The sequence below is a fragment of the Amblyraja radiata genome, chromosome 21 (genome assembly GCF_010909765.2).
Source record: "Amblyraja radiata isolate CabotCenter1 chromosome 21, sAmbRad1.1.pri, whole genome shotgun sequence".
NCBI lineage: Eukaryota > Metazoa > Chordata > Chondrichthyes > Rajiformes > Rajidae > Amblyraja > Amblyraja radiata.
In genome coordinates, this window is record NC_045976.1 from 12956187 (window position 1) to 12982084 (window position 25898).

General features: G+C 45.1%; 1 protein-coding gene across 1 annotated transcript; it reads right to left on the bottom strand.

The window, feature by feature from the left end:
- Positions 1-870: 870 nt before the first annotated feature.
- Positions 871-24106, bottom strand: LOC116985121 (troponin I, slow skeletal muscle-like). Its single transcript, XM_033039581.1, has 9 exons — positions 23960-24106; positions 18313-18332; positions 18206-18215; positions 17122-17163; positions 6758-6889; positions 5195-5284; positions 4934-5107; positions 3487-3594; positions 871-1498 (listed from the first exon to the last, which is right to left on the bottom strand). The coding sequence occupies exons 2-8, from the start codon at positions 18324-18326 to the stop codon at positions 3490-3492; spliced, it is 567 nt and encodes a 188-aa protein (XP_032895472.1). The 5' UTR covers positions 18327-18332; positions 23960-24106; the 3' UTR covers positions 871-1498; positions 3487-3489.
- Positions 24107-25898: the final 1792 nt, after the last annotated feature.

A 25898-nucleotide genomic window follows, 5' to 3' on the forward strand; every position in this document is an offset into this window, starting at 1 on the left:
ATTCTGCTTCAATTATTTATGACCTTATGAGGGAGACGAACCCTATCCGTGTGGAGGGGAGGGAGCAGGAGGGGGAATTCTCACCCCATGGGTGTGGGGAGAGGTGGAGGGAGAAAACTCGTGTGTAAGGGAGGGAGCAGGAGAAGGAGAGTTCTGGAGAGGAGACCCTACCAGTGTGGAGTGGGGGGTGGGGGGAGCAGAAGGAGGGAGGGAGTCCCCTATCCACAGCTGCGAGTGTCAGAGGTTATGGGGGGAACAGGAGAGGGGGTAAGGAGGGAGAGGTAGATCAGCTATGATTGAATGGTGTAGTAGTCTTGATGGGCCAAATGGCCTAATTCTGCTTCTATCAGTTATGAACACGAGAGAGAGAACCCTCTCCTGGTGGAGAGAGAGATCCTTCACCTGTGGAGGGGAACATCTCACCTGTGGAGAGTGTTATCCATCACCCGTGGAAAATCCTTACTTTGGGCGCTGTCTCTGTGGAGTGCTCCGGGTGTTCCGGCTTCTTCCCATATCCCAAAGATGTGTGGGTTTGTAGGTTAATTGACTCTATGTAAACTGTCCCCAGTGTGTAGGGAGTGGATGAGAAAGTGGTATAACATTGAACTAGTGTGATCAGATGATCGATGACCAGTGGGCTGAAGGGCCTGTTGCCATGCTGTATCTTTCAATCAATACAAGGATGGTCTCAGTCTGTTTAACACTTCCTTTTGCCTCCCTTATATCCTCACTAACACTGTAGCCTGTGGTACATGGTAATTGTGCACTGGTATCCAGAACAAAGATGAACACATATTTGCAATCTACAAAAAGAACGAGGTCAGAATACATGTAGAAAAACATTTTCTTTAAAAAAAAACAATGAAGATATCTAATGCGCATACACCTTTATTGAAAGCGAACAATTGTACACTTTTAAAATAAATAGTCGAGTCTTGATTTTGTTGAAATAATCTAACTACAACAATCACTAATTACACATTTTTCTGAATCATTCTGCTGAAAAAGTGTGGATTGTAAGCTAAATGCAAACTGCTTCCATTGCAATATTTCACAAAGCCTTAACTTTCTTCCAAGAGACCAAAGCAAATGTTGATTTCACCACAACCTTTGCATTCTGTAACATGGTCCATCATAAACCTTCCAAATAATACCAAGCATTTGTCAACCATTTTTAAAGGCTGTAAGATAAATAATACTCTTTGATTCAGGATATTTCTCGAATATTAGGATGTTTCCCCGATGCAAAACTACTTGAGTTGACTTCTAAAAGGCAATGTTTTCTTATTTTTAAAGTTGGAAAGGTCTTGGTGCAGAGAGAGTTAATACTGATATTCGTAGTCTTTCATTGTCATTATTTTCATAAATTCAAATATGAAGTCTCATTCAGTGACTCTTCTTGTTGAACATGTCATCAGCCTTGTGTACAACGTTCCTTCTCAGTTGGACTATTTCCTTATCAGATTTGCTTCTTATAATGTCCACCTTCCAAACGTATCTTTAATGAAAGAGAACGCCACATTTTAGATTGTTTGGATAAATAAGCGAGTTCGGTATTCCGACTGCACATGCCGAGGTCATAGGTCACTGGAAGTAAATATTCTCAGCAGCTGAACTGCTGCGTGTATAGAGACCTGCGTTTCATCCGTAGTCAGGATTGAACCAGGTCTCCCACGCTGCAAGCGCTGTTGAATTGCTACTGGAGTTAGTGACACGAGTTCTCCCTTCTCCATTGGTCCATGCAGAAATCTCAGCAGTGACAATCTAATGATTCCCCCTCAGCCTGGGTGTATGGGTTCCATTCTCACTCGGGCTGCCCTGCCCTGTATATAATATACAGGGTTATTATACAGAGGCGAACCATGCACCCCTCTCCTGCATAACCCCAGGAAGCAGATTTGTGAGCGGAGTCTCATTACCATCCCCTCCCGAGTGCCCCATCCATGTCCGGGGGCGGCCAGAGATGTCCGGGGTGACCCTGGACCGATGGGACACTGGCACGGAGCAGCGGCGGCCACAGGCTTACAGCCAGCACGGAGAAGAAGCGCTAACTCCAGCTCAACTCTGCTCCAACTCCCGAGGAACCCGTTCCCCTACGGGCCGGGGACCATCAGCTGCACCTCTCACCTTATCCAGTGGCTGTCGGTTAACCCTCGCAGTGCCGGCAAAAGCCAAGCATCAGTCATCAACGGGGATGCACACAAAATGCTGCAGTAACTGAGCGGGTCAGGCAACAACTCTGGAGAAGGGTCTCGACCCGAAACGTCACCTATTCCTTTTCTCCAAAGATGCTCCTGAGTTACTCCAGCACGTTGTGTCTACCCTCGGTGTAAACCAGCATCTGCAGTTCCTTCATACAGAGCGACGCCTGTAGGCGAGGCAGCAGGGAGAGTGATGGGGAGAGGGATGGGAAGAGAGATGGGGAGAGAGGAACTCGCTATCGCGGCTTCACTGCAGGTCCCGACCACCCCGTCTCCGCAAAAACTCCCCGTCGCTAGGGCAACCCCCCCCCCCCCCCCCATCCCATCCCATCCCTCTGCCCCGGACTGGAGGGAGGGACTGGTGGAGATTGCCCGCCTCTGCAACCAACCTGTAAACTCCGGCACTTGCCGCGGAATGTTAAACTAAACACACCTGTGAGCAAAACACAAACACGCACGTCTTACACCCCCTTTCTCTCTCCCCCACCTCTCACTGTCTCTCCGCCCCCCCCCACCCCCCCCCAGTGCACAAGGATTGTTGTGCACAAGGATGTCTCTGGTAGAATTTGCCCATTTGTTCATGAAGATTTCTCTTCTCCCCATTTATTTTAGGCTTTAGAGATATAGCATGGAAACAGGCCCATCAGCCCACCGAGTCTGCGCCAACCAGCAATCACGCCATACACCAGCACTATCCCACATACTAGGACAATTTACAATTTACAGAAGCCAATTAACTTACAACCCTGTATGTCTTTGGAGTGTGGGTGGAGACCGGAGATATCTCACGCAGTCACTGCAGGAATGCCATTGTGAAGTGTTTCCGACACTGGATAGACTCATCCTCATCATTTCCCTTTCAAATTAAAAGAAGATAACCCCTCTTTCCCTCACTCACCTCCTACATCAACCGTATTTTCTTTTCCTTCCTGGTTAACATTCCTCCTCACCATCGTTGCCCTGGTCTGTTGTGTTTGATCTGAGGGAACGGCATAGCCAAACCAAGAATGGAACAATGCTAACGTCTGGAATTGGAAAGTTTGAGAAAGGTGCGAAGGCCACCAGCTATTTTACAGCTGCAGATGTGGTTCAGCATCTGTCATGTGTGCAACCTCACCAACTACCACCTCAACTCCCCTGGGTCTCAGTGGTCTGTTCTGTATACTACAACACGTCATTGTAAACTCTTGCTGTGTACTCCCATGTACTCTGGGCCCAGACTGAGAGCATGTATTTTCACACAGTGGAGAAAAGCTACTTTGCTCTCTCTTGTCCATACATGTACCTGTTACTGAGGTGGAGCACCGGAGTCAAATTTCTTCTTTCTTCCTTCCATGCCAGACATAGCTTCTACGTTCTTCCTCCAATCATGGACTTCAGCCTGTTTGTGTTCCTTCAGATAGAATAGATGGAGCATTACATAAGCAATATAGTCACAGTCATGCAGAATGGAATCAGGTTCTTCGGCCCAACTTGCCCATGCCGACCAAGATGACCCAACTACGCTAGTCGTACTTGCCTATATATCCCTCTAAACCGTTCCTAATCATGTACCTGTCCAAGTGCTGTTATAGTACCTGCCTCAATTACCTCCTCTGACAGTACATTCAACATACCACCCTGAGTGAAAATGTTGCCCCTCAGGTTCCTATTAAATCTTTCCCCTCTCACCTTAAACCTACAACCTTGGTTCCCGATTCCCTTACCGTGAGTAAAATGACCAGCTGAGTTGCTTCAGCACTTTGTGTCTTTTCCTGGATAAAAGACTCTGTGCGTCACTCTGTCTATTTTACCATCAACTACACTTAGCACATTATTCATTAATGGGATATGTTTGTTCACCCTATCTATTCCCCTCAGGATTTACTTTCCTAGAAGAGCAATTATAAATGGAGATAACAATAAGCGAGTTCGGTATTCTGAAAAACGCAAGGAATCATGGGATTTGTCAAAGGTCACAAGCGATAAACACTCGGCAGCGATGTCGCGGCATGGACACAGACCTGCGCCTCATCCGCAGCCAGGATCGATCCCCGGTCTCAGGTGCCGCAATCGCGGCTGAACCACCAGTGGACCATCCCTGTCCCCTCTCGAGTGCCCCCCCCCCCTCCCCCACCATTCGGGGGTGGCAAGAGACGTCGGGAGTCAGATGGGAGCGGCATCACCAGGCCCACAGCAAGCGCAGAGAAGCAGCGCTAAATCTAGCTCAACTCTGCCTGTCCCGCCGGGTTAACCTACAGCCCTGCCTGGACTGACGGGACACCAGCCCAGAGCCGTGGAGTTAGCGCTGCATGTCCGCGCTGGCTGTAAGCCTGGGCCACCGTTCCAGTTAGTCCAGGCAGGACTGTAGGTTAACCCAGCGGGGCAGGCAGAGTTCAACTAGATTTAACGCTGCTTCTCGGCGCTGGCTATTAGCGCCACTCCCGTCTGACTCTCGACGTCTCTGGCCGTCCACGGTCGGAGGGGAGGGGGGGGGGAATGGTTCAGTGGCAGTTCGGCAGCAATTTTGCGGTGCCAGAGACCCAGGATCGATCCTGGCTGCGGATGAGGCGCAGGTCTGTGTCCATGCCGCGGCACGGTTGCCGAGAGTGTTTTTCGTTTGTGACCTATGACCTGTGCATGCGCAGTCGGAATACCGAACTTGCTTATTTAGCAGCAGGAAATTAACCAAAATGAAATATGATTAATGAACCAGAAGATTAATCGTTAATGTGCTTGCAACAGTATCGTACCTTCTCGTCCTCTTTTTTCACTGATTTTAGATTTGACCTCAAATCCAACGAGGTTTTGTAGGTGGTCTCTGCCAGAGCGCCCAGCATTTCATCTGCAGATACCCTGACCCGACGGAGGGTGGGACGTTTGAACTTGCCTTTCAGATCTAAAACTTTCTGAGTTAAGCTCTCGATCTGAATAAAACAAAGCATTTCATGAACCGATCCCTTGATAATTTACAGGTGCGGTTTTCTGCAGTGGGGTGGAACTGGCTGATTTACCTCGTTCCTGTTTTTGGACACTTTAGCTTCAACGTCATAGCGTTCCGCGTCAACACCGTCGATCGTCTGTTGGAATTGTTTGCACATGTTCTGCAATGTTCCAAAACAAGATGAACAGGAAGATCAGAAGCCTCGTTCAAAATCCGCACTTTTCTTCTCTTTATATTGTTCTGGAAGAATCGTTTTCCTGTTTCCTACCCAAATTCCACAGCTACTTCATGTTCATAAGTTCTAAGAGCAGAATTAGGCCATTTGGCTGATCAAGTCTACTGCACCATTCAATCATGGCTGATCTATCCTTCCCTCTCAACCCCATTCATCTGCCTTCTTACCATAAGCCCTAACTAATCATCTGTTCTGCAAAACCAATGTTACAATTGCTCCTCCGTGACCCCACCATAGGTCGCATGTTCCCATCCCCCCCTCTTTCCGCCTTCAGTTTGTCATGAAGAAGCATTGCCTCAGCAGGGGTCAGAAATACATGAAGAAGTTGGTCTCTCTTAAAAGTGGGCCTTTAATGCATTTCTACATAGAGACTTTACTTTGCACATAATAGAAAGGATACAGAGTGCTGTAGTAACTCAACCGGTCCAGCACCATCTCTGGAGAACATGGGCAGACGACGTTTCGGGTCAAGACCCTTTTTCAGTCTGAATGTAGTAGGGAGGAGAAGTGTGGAAAAAAAAGGTGGGGGTTGTACAAAGCCTGGCAGGTGATATTGGATACAGGTAAGAGGAATCTGGAGTGGTAGATCAGTGTTTGTTTACAGATACAGCTTGGAAACAGGCCCTTTGGCCACCAAGTCCATGCTGGTTCCATCCTGTACACTAGGTACATTTTTTTTTATGGAAGCCGATTAACAAAAAAACGCATGTCTTTGGTATGTGGGAGGAACCTGGAGCACCTGGAGAAAATTCACGCGGTCATAGGGAGAACGTGCAAACTCTGTACAGACAGCAATCGTACTGTTAACCCGAGGTTAATTGGCCTCTGTAAATTGCCCCAAATGTGTAGGGAGTGGATGAGAAAGAGAGATAATATAGAACTACTGTGATCGCGTGATCGATGATCAACGTGGACACGGTGGGCTGAAGGGCGTGTTTCCGTTCTGTATCTCTAAAGTAAACTTTTAGAGCTTTTAGGATTTATCCGTGATTCTTCGCAGTTATTTTCACTCAGTCCTTAGTTTGCAGTGACCCTCAAGCCTCTGCTGTACAAGGGTGAGATTGCCACTGTGCCAGTACAGAGGTGATGATGGGGAATGGGACTTTGGAAGTCATCCTCTGGTGTTCTCTCATTATACGCCCCTTGGACCAAAATAATGTCAACGTGATCTAGACACAACCGCAGAAAATTAGGCAACTTAAAGAGAGCATTATATGTTGGTAAATCTAAAACTACATTTTCTAAATTCAGGAATTTCCACATGCCACATTATCTAAGAACAGATTATTCTTGGATAGTTGCAGAGTGACTGACCAGTTCCCAAACAATCCCACCCATTCATCTCTTCACAAACTCATATTGGTTGCAGTTTTCACTGAATAATAATCCAGCATTTACTTGCAGTTCTTGAACCGAAAGGCTCGACGTGTTAAGTTGTGGTACAGTATCCTTTAGCACTCGATTCCTTTCGATATCTCTTTCATTCTTTTCTTTTTCCAGTTTCTTCGCTGCATTTGCAAGCATCAAACTCTGACATAAAAACACACAGAAACGTTAACATTGAAAAATGTTAAACTTTTAGTTCTACTTCATATTACAAACTTTCAAAGAAAAACAAAGTATTCTTACCAATTTTAGAGAAATGATTCTTTCATCTGATTCGCCACTAGGAAGTCAGTTGTAGAAACCCATTGCTTACTTGGGAACCATTAACACTGGTTTCCAAAGTTGATTGAAGGGTTAAAGTAGCCATTAATGTATAAAAAATGAATGCACTAAAATAGTAAGATTAAACGAGAACTTACCAGTTTGAAGTTTGATCTTTATTTTATGAGGAGTTACGTCGAGGGATTACGTGAAGATCCCGCCAGCACGCATGCGCGACATTCTTCAAAGCAGCGGTGTGAAATCACAAACAGTAGGTGAAATAAACATAGTAAGATAAGAGGAACTAGAATACCAGTTGACCTTTATGATAGAGGGTGGGCGTGGAGGGCACGTAATCCCTTGACGTAACTCCTCATAAAATAAAGATCAAACTTCGAACTGGTAAGTTCTCGTTTAATCTTACTATTTTACTTCGGAGTCACGTGAGTGACTACGTGAAGATTTTAAAGATCTGTGATTTCATGCCGTGGATCGAGTCCATGCTTCACTCACTACCGTAGTCGTCCAAGGGAGGAAGTATGTTATCGTATTCAAACATGAATCAGAAATTCAAACAATAACTAATTTATTTTAACAAAATAATAATGATCCCTTGGGATAAATCATATTACAGAATTTAAAATTGTTTCTGCAAACACCACAGGTTTGGTGATCGGTTTGTTATAAAAAGGTTGCAAGGTCTTCTCTCTAGACCATCCTGCTGTAGCCAGGATATGGTCCATAGGCACTTCCATATCTCTAGCTGCCGATGTTGCTGCAGCCCTGGTGGAATGAGATTTAAAAATGTCAGTATCCACCCCAGCAGCTCCCAAAACCTGTCTGAGCCATCTAGAGGTGGTCTGCACTGATACCCTGCTATGAGGCTGTTTATGGCTGATCCATAGTGCCAATTCACTGCCTCTTATGGTTTTAGTGGACTCTAAATATAGCAGAAGGTGTGTCATAACACACAGTCGAGTATCTGAAGGGTATGCCCGAAATTCCAAATTAAGTCCTGATGATCCTGGTCTGTTTTTGCTTTACCAACTCCACGATCCGAAAATGTATCTTGTTTGATGATACTATCATGTTATCCACCCTCAGTTTATGTAGGGACTGGACCCTTTGAGCTGAGACCAATGCCATCAGCATGACTGTTTTTAGAGTCAGCTTCTCCAGGGACAGGAACATTGCTGGTGACCAACCTCTGAGCAATGTTAGAATAACACTGACATCCCATATCTGGGAATACCTCGCTCTAGGAGGGTTTGTGTTGTATATACCCCTCATGAGTTTAGCAACTAGAGGGTGTGATCCCATGGAATGCTGTCCTGGTGCCTGCTACAAATATGCTGACAGGGCAATTCTAGCGCAATAGATAGCGCTGTAGCTCAGTCCTTCATCGAAATGAAGACTGGACAGGAATTCTAGGACATTGGTAACTGTAGCTGTGTTATACGCTATACCAGTCCTTGTGCAATACAACTCCCATTTCCTTATATACGAGAGGTATTGCTTTTTCGTTGATTCCCGGTAGGCCGCCGTGATCATGTTCATAGTTCTGTCCATCAGCCTCAGATCCAGGAGTGGTCTCTTTAAATTCTGCAAATCAACAGATTGATCCTGTCATGGCATGGGTGACTCTCGCCCATTACAAGATGGACCAATAGATCTGGTCATTTAGCGATGGACATACATGGTTCCGAGACCATGTCGAGGACCACAGGGAACCATGGTTGAGTAGGCCAATCGGGTACTACCAAAATACCTGATGCTGAGTCCAATTGTATTTTGCGTAGAACCCGACTAATGAGGCAGAAGGGGGGAAAAGCATAGAAAAACAATTTTTCCCAGTCCAGCGAGAAAGCGTCCATCGCTGCTGCCCCAGGGTCTGGTTCCCAAGCGACATATGTTGGTAACTAATGATTAAGTCTAGATGCAAAGAGATCGATATCTGGTGTTCCATATCGCATTACAATATCAGCAAATACTTTGTGGTCCAACATACATTCAGTGTTGTCATTAAATTTTCGTGACTTGGTGTCTGCCACTGTATTAAGCTTACCTGGTAGGTAAGTCGCTGATAGCCAAATATGTCTGTTGATACACCATTGCCAGATTGTATTATCCAGATTGTCACGTGATATCGATTTTTTTCCACCCATATGATTAAAATATGCCACCACTGCGGTATTATCAATTTGTAGGCGGACATGCAGATGGTGCATTGTTGAGCAATATGCTTTTAGCCCATAAAACGCACCCAACATCTCTAAATAATTTATACCCAGTGTTTGTAGTAACGCTGATTCCTGTATATTCCATCTACCACAGTACTGGATATGGTATTAGTGGCTCCCCAGCCGTGAGCGCTGGCATCAGTTTGTAATATGAATGATGGGTTACTAATAATGATGGGGCTGGAAATATGCCAAATATTTTGCTTCCACCATTGTAACTCCAAAATTGCTTTGGCTGGTAATTGCATTGGTCGGTCAAAATGACCTGCATGTTGTTTTAGTGCTTGCACCTTTGCCCTTTGTAAATTTTGATAATGCAAAGGTCCAAACTGTGTAGCTGGAAATGCTGCTGGAAATGCTGCTACGTTTCCCAATTACCCTTGCTTCCTGTCGAATGGATGGTTGACTGATGACAACCAGGTTGTTACAGGCTTCCATTAAGTCTGCTGCTTTGTTCGTTGGCAATGTTACAGACATGTGGATAGAGTCAATTGTGAACCCCAGATAGTCCATAGTTGTGGATGGCGTCAACTTAGATTTATCTGGATAGATGATGAACCCCAGTTTTTCAAACAAAAGTTTGGTAGCTAAGACAGCTGATTTAGCTAGTTCCTGAGTAGGGCCAAGACAGGTTTTAATATCTTGGTAAATAGTCTTGGGGCTGATGCTAAACCATTAGGCAATGCTTTATGCTGCCATAGTTGCCCCATCCAGTTAAATTTTAGGTATTGACGATGATCCTTTTGTATAGGTACCGAATAGTATGCATCTTTTAGATCGATGCATGCCATGAAGTAACCTTCGGAAACCAATTGCTTGGCAGTAACAAATGTTTCCATTTTGAAATGAATATACTTTACAAAAGTATTCAGTTTTGTCAAGTCAATGATGATGCGACATCCACCATCTTTTGTGGTTTTTGTGAATATGCTGGATACAAATTCTAGAGAGTCATGTTCTGATCTCTCTATCACTTCTTTTGCATAAACTCCCCAGCTCTGCATGTCCTTCCAGCTTTTCCTGTTGTGAGAGCACAAACTCTCAGCTAGGCACATGTTGAACTGGGGGCATGTCTTTTTGGATAAACTCAATTTCATATCCCTGAATACTTTGTAGTATATAATGGTCAGTAATAATAGACCTCCATGCCTCCCAAAACAGGTGTAACCTACCCCTTGTTAGTACAGAACCTACACCTTTTATGTTCTGGAAGGAACCAGACCCACCTACCTCCATGGTTACCGGTGGCACATTCACTTCTTCGGTTTCTGCCTCTTCTGCGGAGGAGGCACCGGAGTGCGGGGTTGGTGCATCTTCCATGAGGGTCGCTCTGGGCCTTGGCCTAAAAAAGACCTTCGTGGTTGTTGTGCGGCCCTCATGCTTTCACCAGCATCCTGGTGTCGTTGCCTGCTGGTGGATGCATAGGGGTGCTGCCGTCTGGGATACGTGGTCTTGTTCGTTGATGATGACGCCCTCTTGCGCCCGATGGCTTTAGCCTCCTCGTCGAGCTCTTTGACCTGTTTTGATAAATTACCTCAAAATAGCAATATTTGTGGTTGTGTAGTAGCAGTCTTACACAACCCAGCAAATTTGGGGTTTAGTGCAGGTCTAATCATGCTCTTCCTTAGGCAATTTATCTCATATTGTGTATTGCAGAACAATGCCAGAGCATCCTGGTGCGTGTCCGTCATCTCCGTTCCATCCACGGAACGAGCAAACGCCGTTATGCCCGATGTCAGAAGTTTCAATATCTTCTGAATTTAACCTCTTGGGTTCTGATGCCAGCTCCAATGTACCCCCAGATAGCACTATTCACTGCAGGGACATTTAATGAGACACAGTTCTCAGGAGGCATGTATTTTGCTGTTGTCTCGTTGACTACCTGCTCCTGTAGTGGATGAAAAGACAGGTAGTCGATGCTGGCTGCCAGTTTGCATTGTAACGGCTGTCCTGATTGCGGTGGTACCGCAAATTTCGTGACCACTCCCAGCAGCTCTTTTGGATCCTGCACCCCCAGTACACTGCCGGTTTCTTCAGCCATACCACCTTTCTCGGGGCCAGCCCAGCCCTGGCCCGTAATGCTCCCCTCTGTCGAGGGAGATGCATTATACAGCCCTGGGTAAGGTGCTGTAATGGATGTCTGATGACTCCCATGGTGACCATACTCCATCTCACGGAGCATGTCACGTTGGAGCATTTGCTCCATCAACTGCTCCATGCGGGAAATGCGGTCACCTCCACTGCTCCCCGGCAGCGACTCCTCCTGGCCCGACTCATCCGAGTCAACCGGCCGGAACGACTTCTGCTTCGCTTTCCCACCAGTCCGCTGCGCTGGTTCGGGCTGTGCAGCTCGCGATGCTGGTCCCAGCTGAGCAGGATTTACGTCGGTGACTACAGACCGCAGTGATTGCGGTCTCAGGTGCCGCTGGTCGCCGTTGACTGCCAGAACGTTCGTGGTCCCCCGCAGCCAGTCGAGACGCGACCCGCTTTGACTTCTTGCTCTTGTTCATGGTTTACTGCAACAGAAAACACAAGGGCAAAATACACGACTTACCTGCAGGCCCCGTATTTAAACCATGCCGCGGGAGAACTCTTCACCCCGCCTGTCGCTGTGCAATGCGTGAGATGATATGTCGCGCATGCGTGCTGGCGGGGTCTTCACGTAGTCACTCACGTGACTCTGAAGTAAAATCAAGAGATTTAAACCAATGTCAGGTCCATAACAGGTGCTGACCTTCCCACCATTGTAGCTTAAGATAATTAATCCATTTTAAAAATATATTTGTTTTCTTGTAGAGATTGGGATATCCTGACCAGATTTACATTTCACAGCTGTAAGAAAATTGTGCCCACCAGCTGAAAATGGATTTAAGGCTATGGAGCAATATTGCGCAAAACATAAAGTACTGGACGAACTCAGCGGTTCAGGCAGCATCTGTGGAGGGAATCGGCAGGTGACATTTTGGATTGGAACTCCTTTGATTCCAGAGCAATATTGCAACCGTTTCAAGGAGTCTTGACACGTTTTAACTCCTGAATGTGCGATAGGACTCTTTTCCAGTGTAAACCCACTACCGATAACATTGATGGGTATGCAATGTCCAAAATAAGCCATGCACATCATTTTCAACCTCACTGGTTGAGGAATGACAGTTCTTGTTGACACAGGCGACCAACTTTTTATTGACTTCCTTTTTCCGGAAGCCATGCTATTTAAAGGGCTAACACTAAAACTGCATTCTCTGCCCCTGTGAGATGGTGACCTCCTGTGACCTCAAATACAACCTTGCATGCCTGGCCTGTGGAGGACAGGGCCAGTCTCTTTCAGAGCCCGAGGATCAAAGTCTGTCTCCAGTTTTCCCGCAATCCTCTCAGGCATCTGCCATTGATCAATGCTGAGAGACATGGATAATGTGGACAGTCAGAACCATTCCCCCAGTATGGAAATGTCCAAATAGCTTTAAGGGTGAGAGGGACAAAGTTTAAAAGAGATGTTTGGGGCAAGGTTTTTACATGGACGGTGGTGGTGAGAAGGCTTTTTTTAGCCAGGGGATGGCGAATCTGTGTAATTCATTGCCACATACGGCAGTGAGGCTGTCATTGGGTATTTCAAACCAGAGATTGACAGGTTCTTGATTAGTAAGTGCATCAAAGGTTACAGGAAGAAGGCAGGAGGATGTGGTTGAGAGGGAAAAATAGACAAGCCATGATAGAATGGTGGAGCAGACTCAATGGACCGAATGGCCTAATGCTGTCCTATGTCTTATGACCCCATGAAAACCTGGAACATGTTGCCAGGGGTGGCGGTGGAGGCAGATATGATTGTAGGGGTTGAGAGGCTTTTGGTTAGGCACATGGATATGCAGGGAATGGAGGGATATGGATCAAGTGCAGGCAGAGGAGATTAGTTTATCTTGGCATCATGTTCAGCATGGACATTGTGGGCCGAAGAGCCTGTTTGGTTCTGTATTCTATAATGCTGCACCTCTGTTTGCTTCTCAGTTGCACAACAGGAGAGCCAAGAGGTTTTAATTGCCACATGTACCGGCAACAGAACAATGGCAATCTTACTGCAGCTTAACAGGCCTGCAAATACAATCACACTGATAATGTATAACAATCAATAATACAATAAATTAATAGCCATAATACTAGGTAACCATAATAGTGCAAAAACCAAAGCCCACAGTGCAACCAAAGACACAATGCATAGATCATAGTTGCGGAGGTTAGTGTTGTGCAAAGAGCCTGTTGGTTGTAGGGAAGGAGCTGTTCCTGAACCTGGACGTTTCAGTTTTCAGGCTCCTGTACCTTCTTCCCAATGGCAGGCGTGAAATGAAAGCGTAGCCAGGGTGGTGTAGGTCCTTGTTGATGCTGGCTACCTTTTTGAGGGAGCCCCTCCTGTAGATCCCCTCGATGGTGGGGAGGTCAGCATGGTGATGGACCGGGCCATGTCCACTACTTTTTGTAATCTTTGATCCTGCACGTTTGAGTTACCAAGGCGGGCTGTGATATAACCAGTCAATATGCTCTCCACCACACACCTATAAAGATTTGATAGAGCATTCATCGATATACCGAATCTCCTTGAACTTCCAAGTAGCGGCAATGATGAGCCTTCTTTGTGGGGACCAGAGGGGAAACTTTTTCAAGCAGAGGGTGGCGTACTCGTGGAAAAAGTTGCCAGAGGAAGTGGTGGAGGCGGCAATTTACACCATTTAAAAGACACTGGACAGGTATATGAACGGAAACGTTTTGGAGGGATTCAGGGTTGGCAGTCAAGTGGGACCGGTTCCGTTAGGCAACTTGGTTGGTGTAAGCGCGTTGGGCTGTATGGCAGTAGAGCTGGATGACTCTACAACTCCATTGGAATGGGAAAATATATTATGGAAGGCGGACTTGTTAGGTGACCAGAAAAAAAGTCAAGATAAATGGATCATTTCCAGGTTGCTAAGCTATAAGAAGAGTTGCTGCCTTACAGCGAATGCAGCGCCGGAATCCCGGGTTCGATCCCGACTACGGGTGCTATCTGTACAGAGTTTGTACGTTCTCCCCATAACCTGTATGGGTTTTCTTCAAGATCTTTGGGTTACTCCCACACTCCAAAGACGTACAGGTTTATAGGTTAATTGGCTTGGTAAATGTAAAAATTGTCCCTAGTATGTGTAGGATAGTGTTAATATGTGGGGATTGCAGGTCGGCGCGGACCCGGTGGGTCAAAGGACCTGTTTCCGCGCTGTATCTTTAAACTAAACTAAACTAACATGGTTTGGAGTTAGAAACATACACAGAAACATAACAAACAGGTGCAGGAGGAGGCCATTTAGCCCTTTGAGCCAGCACTGCCATTCATTGTGAACATGGATGATCATCCACAATCAGTAACCTGTATCTGTCTTCTCCACATATCCCTTGATTCCACTAGCCCCAAGAGCTCTATCTAACTCTCTTTTAAATTCATCCAGTGAATTGGTCTCTATTGCCTTCTGTGGCAGAGAATTCCACAAATTCACAATTCTCTGAGTGAAAATTTTTTTTCTCATCTCAGCTTTAAATGGCCTCCTCTTTATCCTTAGACTGTGGCCCTCGGTCCTGGACTCCCCCAACAATGGGAATTTTTTTCCTGCATCTAGTTGTCCAGTCCTTTTATAATTTTACATGTTTTCTATAAGATCCTCTCTCATCCTTCTAAATTCCAGTAAATACAAGCCCAGTCTTTCCAATCTTTCCTCATATGACAGTCCCGCCATCAAAAGGATTAACCTCGTGAACCTACGCTGCACTGCCTCAATAGCAAGGATGTCCTTCCTCAAATTAGTTGACCAGAACTGCACATAAAAACTCCAGATGTGGTCTCACCAGGGCCCTGTACAACTGCAGAAGGACGTCTTTACTCCTATACTCAAATCCTCTTGTCATGAAGGCCAACATACCATTAGCTTTCTTCACTGCCTGTGGTACCTACATGTTTACTTACAGTCACTAGTGTACAAGGACACCCAGGTCTCGTTGCACTTCCCTTTTTCCTAATCTGACACCATTGAGATAATAATCTGCCTCCTTGTTCTTACCGCCAAAGTGGATAACCTCACATTTATCTACATTATACTGCATCTGCCATGCATCTGTCCAAGTCATCCTGCAACCTCCTCTTCGCAGTTCACACTGCCACCCAGCTTTGTGTCATCTGCAAATATGCTAGTGTTACTTATAATTCCATCATTAATATGTATTGTAAATAGTTGCGGCCCCAGCACCGAGCCTTGTGGCACTCCACTCGCCACTGCCTTCCATTCTGACAGGAACCTGTTTATTCCTACTCTTTGTTTCCTGTCTGCCAACCAATTCTCTATCCATGTCAATACCCTACCCCCAATACCATGTGCTCTAATTTTGCCCATTAATCTCCTGTGTGGGACCTGATCAAAGGCTTTCTGAAAGTTCAGATACACTCCATCCACTGGCTCTTCTTCATCCATTTCACTTGTCACATACTCAAAAACATGTCAGAAGATTAGTCAAGCAGGATTTCCCCTTCATAAATCCATGCTGACTTGGACCAATCCTTTTACTGCTATCCAATTTAATCATTGACTCCAGCATCTTCCCCACCACCGATGTCAGGCTAATTGGTCTATAATTCCCCGTTTTCTCTCTCGCAGAATGTGCAAACTCCACACAGACAGCACCCGTAGTCAGGATTGAACCTGGTCTCTGGTGCTGTGAGACAGCAACTCTACTGCTGTACCACTGTGCCACCCCTTTATTGAGCATTTTCTTTTAGTTGTTGTGTTCTCTATTGAGTATGGGTGGCACAGTGGCACAGCGGTACAGCGCCCAGACCTGGGTTCCATCCTGACTATGGGTGCTGTCTGTACGGAGTTTGTACGTTCTCCCCGTGACCTGCGTATGTTTTCCCCGAGATCCTCGGTTTCCTCCCACACTACAAAGACGCACATGTTTGTAGGTTAATTGGCTTGGTATAAATGTATAAATGTTAAATTGTCCCTAGTGTGTGTAGGGTAGTGTTAATGTGCGGGGGTCGCTGGTCGGTGCGGACTCGGTGATCTGAAGGGTTTGTTCTCTAAACTAAACCAAATACTGCATTTACAAACCTGTGGTGCTGCTGCAAGTAAGAATTTAATTGTTCTATTTCTAGACACATGCCCAGTATTTTGGAACATATGACAATAAAAGACTCCTGATATTGGAATTATATTGGCATCCATAGTGACCAAGCTGTACTTGCTAATAGCTGCTTCTGTCCATCAATGGATCCCTGGACTGCACACAACTCGACAACTGCACAATTCACTTAAATAATGCAGCGAATCTCCACGTACATCAGCTATGATACTGTGTCATGATGAAGCTCTTTAATTAAAAGCTTCTGGATTTCTATTATGGACCACATTGCCCGTTCAGTACCAGCAGACTGTGTAAGGTCTGCCAAGCCAGGAGTTCACTTCAATGGTGAGGAATGTCCTATTGGGAATGTGATTTGATTTAGTTTAGTTTAGAGATACAGCGCGGCAACAGGGCCACCGAGTCCGCACTGACCAGTGATCCTTGCAGATTAACACTATCCTACACACGCTAGGGACTATTTTACACATTAACCTACAAACCTGTACGTCTTTGGAGTGTGGGGGGGAAAACGAAGATCTCGGAGAAAACTCACGCAGGTCACGGGGAGAACGCAAAAAACACCGTACAGACAAGCACCCGTAGTCAAGATTGAACCCTGGGTCTCTGGCGCTGTAAGGCAGTAGCTCTACCGCTGCACCACCATGCCGTGAAGTCATTGTTAGACTGACTAAAGGGACACAGCAATGGATTCACAGCACAATCACTGCCAATGGATCAAAGCCTTACCTTAAGGTGGATTTTACGTGCAATCGGAACTTTGCCCCTTTTCTGCAATAAAAAACAAAAGGAATAGTTATTTAATCAGACCAAAATAAATAAGGAATTGTAAGTAAATAAATCAAAACTAAATAGGATGGGAAATTATCAGATCCCTATATTGCAAGTCTACGGAGCTCAACATTTTCTTAAATATTGCAGTTTATTCATTGGAAGTCTCAATACACATGGGTTTATGAATGACACTATACAGACGATGTTCTATGTGAATAGCAGATTCTTTGTCAGGCTTCCTCCATCGTTCATGCTGCAGAACCAGGTTCAAAATTAGAATTGCAAAAACACACAAAGTGCTAGAGTAACTCAGAGGGCCATGCAGCATCTCCAGAGAACGTGGATGTGTGATGTTAGAGGTGGCGGCTGGACAAAGCCTGGCGATGATGGGTGTATACAGGTTAGGGCGGGGAGGGGGTGGGGGGAGGGGGGGAGGGTTGGCAAATGGGTGGACAATGGCCAGAACTGAAAAGACAGAAGACGGGATAAGAAGAGGCATGAATTGTGAGACTGGAAGAAGGAATGTAGGTGGAAGGGGAGGGGGAAGGGATGGGGATAATTGCATTTGTAATTGAAAGATATTATTACATTCATCTCCTCTGTTTGCCTTTACATCTGGGAGGAAATATTAATGAGCAGGAATGGGTAGAGTGCATTTTGACTTCTAGAATGGGGTGTGATGGCATTCTGTGAAAATGGTGTATAAGGCATGTACGATACATCTTGAGCAGTATCTTTAAAGCTTCTTGTTAGTTCCATTAGTTTTTAAGCTGGCCTCTATTGTTGGTGATTGTTGGTTTTTAGTCAGAGGACTGACGGACACAGCTCTATGACTCTATGGAACTAAACTCCTCTTACATCCCTCTGGAAACTACATTGCTTATAATGATGCCCCCTGGCATAGCATGCTAGATACTGATTTTACACATAACTAGACACCCAATTACTTTCAGCTGTAGATTACAGTCGCTTGGGTTTATGTGATTTCATTGTTAAAACATTCTTCAAAGAGAGATATTTAAATAAAATTGAAACTGACCTGTTCATTGCTGTATATTGGGAGGGAAAGAAACAAATATTTAGCATTAATATCATTTGTAATTTGCACATGGCATTTAAAAAACCTAAATTGAAATCTATACTTACTTTCCCTCTGACATTTTGACCTGTACAATGATAAAACAGAGGCCGGTTAAACTAATCTCAGATACATTAGCATTATTTTCCATTCATATTGCTTCAGATCAGTGCTCTGTAGTGACAGTACGGTGTACCGGCACTTCGAACACGTTAAACATCATTAGTTTGCTGGCCACATGAGATGTATGTTTATTAATTGTACATAAAGGCACCTCTTCATGTACAAAAGAGCACTGGGTATTGCCATTGGTTTGTTATTGTTTGCGTGCAATAGTCAAATCATATTATACGTTAATACAATCAAGCTATACACAAGTAAAACAGGTAGCGCATAGAGAAAATTTAAAGAGTGCAGGTTATAGTTTTATAGAGTTATAGCATTACAGTTACATAGAAAATGTGCAATGTCAGCAATGAGGTAGGTTGGAAGATCGGGAAGATACGGTGTCAGGGGTTTTAGGGAGAAGGCAGGATAATGGGGTTTGGAGGGAGAGATAGATCAGCCATGATTGAATGGTGGAGTAGACTTAATGGGCCGAATGACCTAATTCTGAAACTATCACATGACCTTATGACTACACTCTAGCTTATGGGAGGACTGTTCAGTAGTCTGATAACTGTGGGGAAGAAGCTGTTTCTCAATCTGGTGGTATGTACTTTCAAATTTTCGAATCATCTGCTCAATAGGAGAAGGGGGACGAGGGATTGACCTGGGTGATAAAAGGTCCTGAGGCAACGTCAAGGATAGATGGAGTCGATGGTGCGGAGCCTAGTCGGTGTAATGGTCTACATCAGAAGTAAGTGTTTCCAATATTTTTTAGGTCCTATTTCCTTCTAATAACTTTTAGGTCCTATCTGCACACCGTTCAAATGTGGAGCACAGTAGATTGTTTCATTGATCTATCTGGATTGTGTTTCTACACATACTTATCAAAAAAGCACATACTAAGATCAGAACATTGAACAGTACACCACAAGTACATGGCCTTTGGCCCACTATGTCTGTGCTGAACATGATACCAAGAAGTTCTATTACCTGCACATGACCCATATCTTTTTAGTCCTTGCACATCCATGTGCCTATCCAAATTTTTTTTAAATGCCACTAATGTATTTGCTTCAGACCACCCCTGGCAACACATTCCAGGCACTCACCACCATCTGTGTAAAAAACTTGCCCTGCATCTCTCCTTTAAACTTTACCCCTCTCACAATAAAGCTTTGCTCTCAAGTTTTTGATTTTCCCATCCTGGGAAAAAGGTTCTGCCTCCCCTCTGTATGCCTCCATTAATTATTATATACCTGTTGTTTTTTGCTCAGCATTCTCACTATGAAGATAGTTGTGGATTCAAGCCTTCCTTCCATGTGATTAGAATTGTGGTCCATCCTTAATTCAGGAGCTAAATGGATGCTGTGTGGTACACCAGATCCCCAGCAAAGTATTGGGAATTGGTGGAACATACGATTGTCTGAAGAATGGTTCCAAACCGAAATGTCACCAATGTGGCGCCACCCAGTGGTTAGGCCACTTATTGGGCAAACCCTCGGCCCTAGGACTGGCAGGGTCACGTGACTAGGTTTGGCGGGAAGAAGTCATAACGTGGCTTAGGGGTGTGCCCTGATATATATATATAGAACTTTGGGAGAACCCTCCCCAGTCGTGTGTGAGCTGTACTTGGTTTAACTCAATAAAGATCACTTTGTTTCACAACACGTGTCTCGCTATACCCATCCTTTTTCTCTAGAGATGCACCCTGACCCGCTAAGTTACTCCAACACGTGGTGTCTATTTTCAAAACACCTTTGGTTGGTTTTAACCATGAGTCATGCACCATATCTTTACCCACACGTTTCCCCATGGAGTCTCTCACGCACACTTCCAGCTACCACAACATTGATGCACTGTTTGTCAGGGACCAACTCTGAAGGAACATTGACCCAGCCGCTACAGTAGAGGCAGCAGTAGAGGGAGGGGGTCAGGCAGAGGTGAAACATTGTTCTCCTGCTCACCCCAGCCACCACGCAATGGTCTGGCGCTTGAGCCACAAGTGGCCACAGACGGCCACAAACTCACTGAGGCCCCACTGATCATCGCATCTTGCAATGAGGTGCGTAACATAGGTTGCTTTGTCAGTGCTGTCACCACTTGAGGTGGAGTGCAGGAAAATGAGTCTTGCAGAGCTGCCTCAAGAAACCAGAAAGGGTTCACGATACTCAAATACAACTGAGTAAGTAGAGTAATCGTACAGACAGATCTTCAGACAACAGTTAAGACCCGATGTAGAACGTTGTTGTCCAGTGGGGACTCTTTAACGCGCCGCATCTTGTGCGGTTTGGAGAACGTTTGAAAATCATTTGCTGTTGGTCACATTTGAACCGCCGGGTTCTGTGGGTAAGTTGATGTCTGAAGCAGGGCATCGACCCGAAACATCACCTATTCCTTTTCTCCAGAGATGTTGTCTGGCCCGCTATGTTACTCCAGCTTTTAGTGTCTATCTCCAAGTAAGGAGATTTATTAATTAGTAGGTCCATCAAAGGTTATGGGAAGAAGGCAAGAGAATGGTATTGAAAGGAAAAAATAGATCAGCCATGATCAAATGGGCCAAATAGTCTGATTCTCCTGCCATGTCTTATGGCCTAATGGTAAGTGCAGGCGTGGCTCCAGTGCTCTGGGCAATGTTCTTGGATGCAGTCTCACACCCGCAGGCAGGCTGAATGGCAGCTGGAAGTATCAGGCCCACGCTCCTGTTGGCCTCAACACGCCCCAGAAATGATCACTGACATGGGCTCGTGTCCGCCCGAACTGCAAACAGTTCCCGATTTCCAGGCAATGAACAACATTGATATTAAACTGAAACTCGTTCAGTTGGATGTTGCGTGATTCGAAGACGTGTGTGGACTTCTCTTGTTATTGTGGCCAACGTCCCCTTATCGACCAGCAGCAATGAAGTAAGGAATGTTTGTGGCATTGCGTACCATTGATGGTGGCATTTTATCAACATAACATCAGCAACTCTCTGTCAGAAATAATTGGCCGTGAAGCACTCGTGATGTTCTGATGATGTGATCAAATTGTAGGGAAGTTCAAGGTTGCTGGTGTATCGAATGTCGGCCAACCATCACTCTCACTCACCGGCAAATCGTTGCTTCACTACTTCAACTCAGGGCACTTTGGACATAACTCCAACACACTGGCTTTGTTAGACTTTCCCGCCAAAGTTGGTAAATATGTGTCTACATAGATATATAGCTGTTCACTAACATTTATCAACCTCGATTATACATACAGCTTGTGACTCAGATTCTTACTCTGATGTAGACTGAGGAACTGGCTCGATATAGACTGAGATCATTGCTCCGATGTAGACTGAACTCCCTGCTATATGTAGATTGAGATCCTTGTTCTGATGTGGATGGAGGTCCTTGCTCTGTTGTAGACTGAGATACTGGTTCTGACGTGGACTGAGGTCCGTGCTCTGTTATAGGCTGAGGTTCTCGATCTATGTAGACCGAGGTCCTTGCTCTGTTGTAGACTGAGAGATACTGGCTCTGATGTGGACTGAGCTCCCTATTCTGTTATTCCTGAGGTTCTTGCTCTGATATAACAGTTCCTTGGTCTGGTGTAAACTGAGGTCCTTGGTCTGATGTAAATGATGTCCTTGCACTAAACTCTCTGCAGCATCTGGCCCAGGAAGGTATAGGCGGCACAGTGATGCAGCAGGTAGAGCTGCCTCCTCACAGCGCCTGAGACCTGGGTTCAATCCTAACCTCAGGTGCTTCTTGTATGTGGAGTTAGCATGTTCTCCCAGTGATCACGTGGGTTTCCTCCAGGTGCTCTGGTTTCCTCATTCCAAAGACGTGCGGGTTTATCAGTTAACTGTGTAAATTGTCCCTCGTGTGTAGGGAGTGGATGGGAAAGTGGGATAACACAGAACTAGTGCGAACTGTGATCGATGGTAGGTGTGGACTCGATGGGCTGAAGGGCCTGCTTCAATGCTGTATCGATAAACTCAGTAGCTAATCTCCTCACTACAACAGTGGGTGTTACCAGTCACTGGCATCAGAAGTTGTGGTGGGGACCTTGTGCTAATGCTGAGGTCCATGGAAGTGACCCCTAGGGGGGGAGGGGTAAATAAGGAGTCAGGACAGACAGAAAATGCGACACCTAGTGTGAACCCAGGTCATAAGTTCAGAAGTGATAGGAGCAAAATTAGGCCATTTGGCCCATCAAGTTTATTCCACCATTCAAGCATGGCTGATTTATCTTTTTTCCCTCCCAACACCATTTTCCTGCCTTCTCCCCATAACCCTTGGAGGTCACAAAACCTATAAAATGTTGGCACTTAATATCACAGCTATCTGAAGTGATGGAGCCATGGTAAGCCAACAGTTAACAGAATGGCCATTGGATGTAGACACAAGGAACTGGAGATGCTGGTTTACCAAAACAGGGCACAAAAGGCTGGAATAACTCAGCAGGACAAGCAGCATTTCTGGTGAACATAGATAGGTGACATTTCGAGTCTGAAGAAGGGTCCCGACCTGAAACGTCGTCTGTCCATGTTTTCCAGAGATGCCGCCTGACCCACTGAGTTATTTTGTGTCCACGACAAGGTATCCTTGCTCCTCCACTGCATGTTTCCCTCTAACTGCACTTGTGGTGGAGACAAAACACAGGAATACTGTGGAAAACCTCCTCAACTTAACACCACCCCGACACCACTGCCCCACGCCCCACTGAATCCTTGTTCCCCCCTCAGGTCACTAATATTTCAGGGCTATTTCAATGTTTATGACGAACATTCCGCAGAAATCAACCTCAAAGCTGTCGATGTTATGATTATTCAATAGTCTTTGCCTCTTTAAGCCGGGAGAAATGGTTTATCCACATGATGAATTAGTGATGAGTTAATTTGCCTTTGAAGTGTAGAGATCCTGCTACATACTCCATGCGTGTCACTTTATTTTGGAGCCGAACACCATGGGCAAAGTACTCTTGTCATCTCGGCAAACTAAAGCAGGAAAACGCTGGGTGGGAGGGAGCAATTATTTTCAAATTATGTCCCTGTAATATTTAGCCCCAAGTATTAGCTTTGTTCGTGGTGTTCAAATATTTGCCAGAATCTAAAAAGCTCTCGGTGCATCTTATGACACAAAGTGCTGGAGTGACTCAGTGAGTCAGGCAGCATTTTTAATTGTAGTTACTCCAGCATTTTGTGTATTTATTTGTAGATGTTGCCTAACCTGTTGAGTTACTCCAGCACTTTGTATCTTTTTTGTAGATTCTGTCTGACCCACTGAGTTACTCCAGCAGTTTCTGTCTTTTTTTGTAGATGCTGCCTGACCCATTGAGTTACTCCAGCACTTTGTGCCTTTTTTTAAAATAACCCATCATCTGCAGTTTGGTGCATTTTATTTTCTTCTCTATAATTATGTCGTAGTCCAAGCATATCGTGAGCAAGAGTGCAAGCACAGTTCAGTGACAATCCAGTTACTTAAACCACACGGCAAACTTCAAAACGAAACTGCGGCATTTTACGCTGCATGTTAGTCGTAATATATGTGTTAAAACTAAAAAGCCGACATTGCAAAGGGTGTGAATGTTGTTAAATGGAACAAATGGCAGCAACCCTTTCATGGAAGCAGACCTTACCTTTCTCTGTGTTGGGAAGACTAATGAAGAATTGCAACGTAGTGAGTGATAAGGGCAGCTTGTGCATTTATTGTTGCTGTTCTTACTCTCCACTTTCTATGAGTGGTTGGTTAAAATAGCTGCACATGACTGACATTGCTATGTCCTGACTTTGCACAAGGTGATTTTTCCCTCATGTAGTCCAAGACTCTGCAAATACCTGCCACCATTTCTCAGGCCCCTGCCTTTTATAGGCAGTGTTGGCCAACACATAAATGTTACGATCCACCATGGGGCCATTTTGAAGTTATTAAAATTATTAGAGACTATTGAGTTTGGGAAGATGGTTGTGAGACAGCTTTTTGTTTATTTAGAAATGTAGATAGATACAGCCCAGAAACAGTCCCTTTGGTTCGATTTGTCCATGCCGACCCTACGCTAGTCCCATGTGCCTGCAGCAAATGGTCACCAGAAAGATGATCAGAAGATGGCTTTCATGCATAAATTACAGTTCAACTGGGTCCAATTTCTAAGCATAAATCTTTTTAAACTACCTCTGGCAACAATATCTGGTGAAGTGATTGAAGCCATCTTCTTTGGAGCATGGAAACTGGAAGTGGCTTTGTACCACAACTTGAAGGCTCCTGCGCTCTAAGCAATAAAGTCCCAGTCTGTCCAACATCTTCCTGCACCTCAGGCCCTGGAATCCTGGCAACATCCATGTAAATCTTCTCTGCACTCTTTCCAGTTTAATGGCATCTTTAGTTCCAGTTGTGGAAAGACTGGGAACCATTTGTCCAAACATAGAAACATAGAAAATAGGTGCAGGAGTAGGCCATTCGGCCCTTCGAGCCTGCACCGCCATTCAATATGATCATGGCTGATCACGCAACTCAGTATCCCTGCCAAACGTCCATCCCTGCCAATGATGCTATATATATGCATACATATATAACATCTCCAATTGATCAAAAACAATGCCACAGAGCGCTTTATCCTGTAAAGATCACATTGGAATTTGACTGAATAGCTTCCTAAAGCTGCCACTTTCCATTCCCCAGAAGGAACCTGTTTCTGAAGGACTCCCCGTTTCATGGACATAATGCCTACTCATGATATTAATCTTTGCGATGTGCAATAGAACAACTCCAAAAGAGGTCCAAGAGGGAATCTGTAGCACATCTTCTATGGAGTAGATGGCCACATCCACAATTTCAATATATGCTTTGCATGAGAGATAATGCAAATGGACACAGAACGTACTTATTTCAACATAAGGGCGGTACCTCAGCGCAGCAGTAGAGTTGCCAGAACACTGGGTTCAATTCTGACTATGGGTGCTGTCTGTACAAAGTTTGTACGTTCTCCCCATGTCCACATGACTTTTCTCTGGCTGCTCCAGTTTCCTCCCACACCCCAAAGACTTGTCGGTTTGTCGGTTAATTGGCTTCAGTAAAGATTGTAAATTGTCCTTAGTGTGTAGGATAGTGCCAGTGTACGGGGATCGCTGGTCAGCAGAGCTCAGTGGGCTGAAGGGCCTGTTTCTGTGCTGAATCTCTAAACTAAACTAAACATTTACGTGAGAAAAAAATAAAGAAATGTATTAAGTACATGGAGCTCCTATGGTTGTAATTTTAATTTCCTTGTCACAAAAAGTGAATTCAAACATTTGTCTCAGGCAGCTTGTGCTAAACAATTATGTTCATTTCCATCTGTTTGATTAGATTACAATCCCAATCCATTCCCTACACAGAAGGGTCAGTTTACAAGGGGCAATTCACCTACAAATCTGCACGTCTTTGGGAAACCGGAGCACCAACATAGTAACAGGGAGAACATGCAAACTCCTGACAGACAGCACCCGAGGTCAGGATTGACCCCGGGTGTTTGGCGATGTGAGGCAGCAATGTATTTTGGTTTGACTACAACCCGATGAATCATTCTATACGTTTTACGTCCT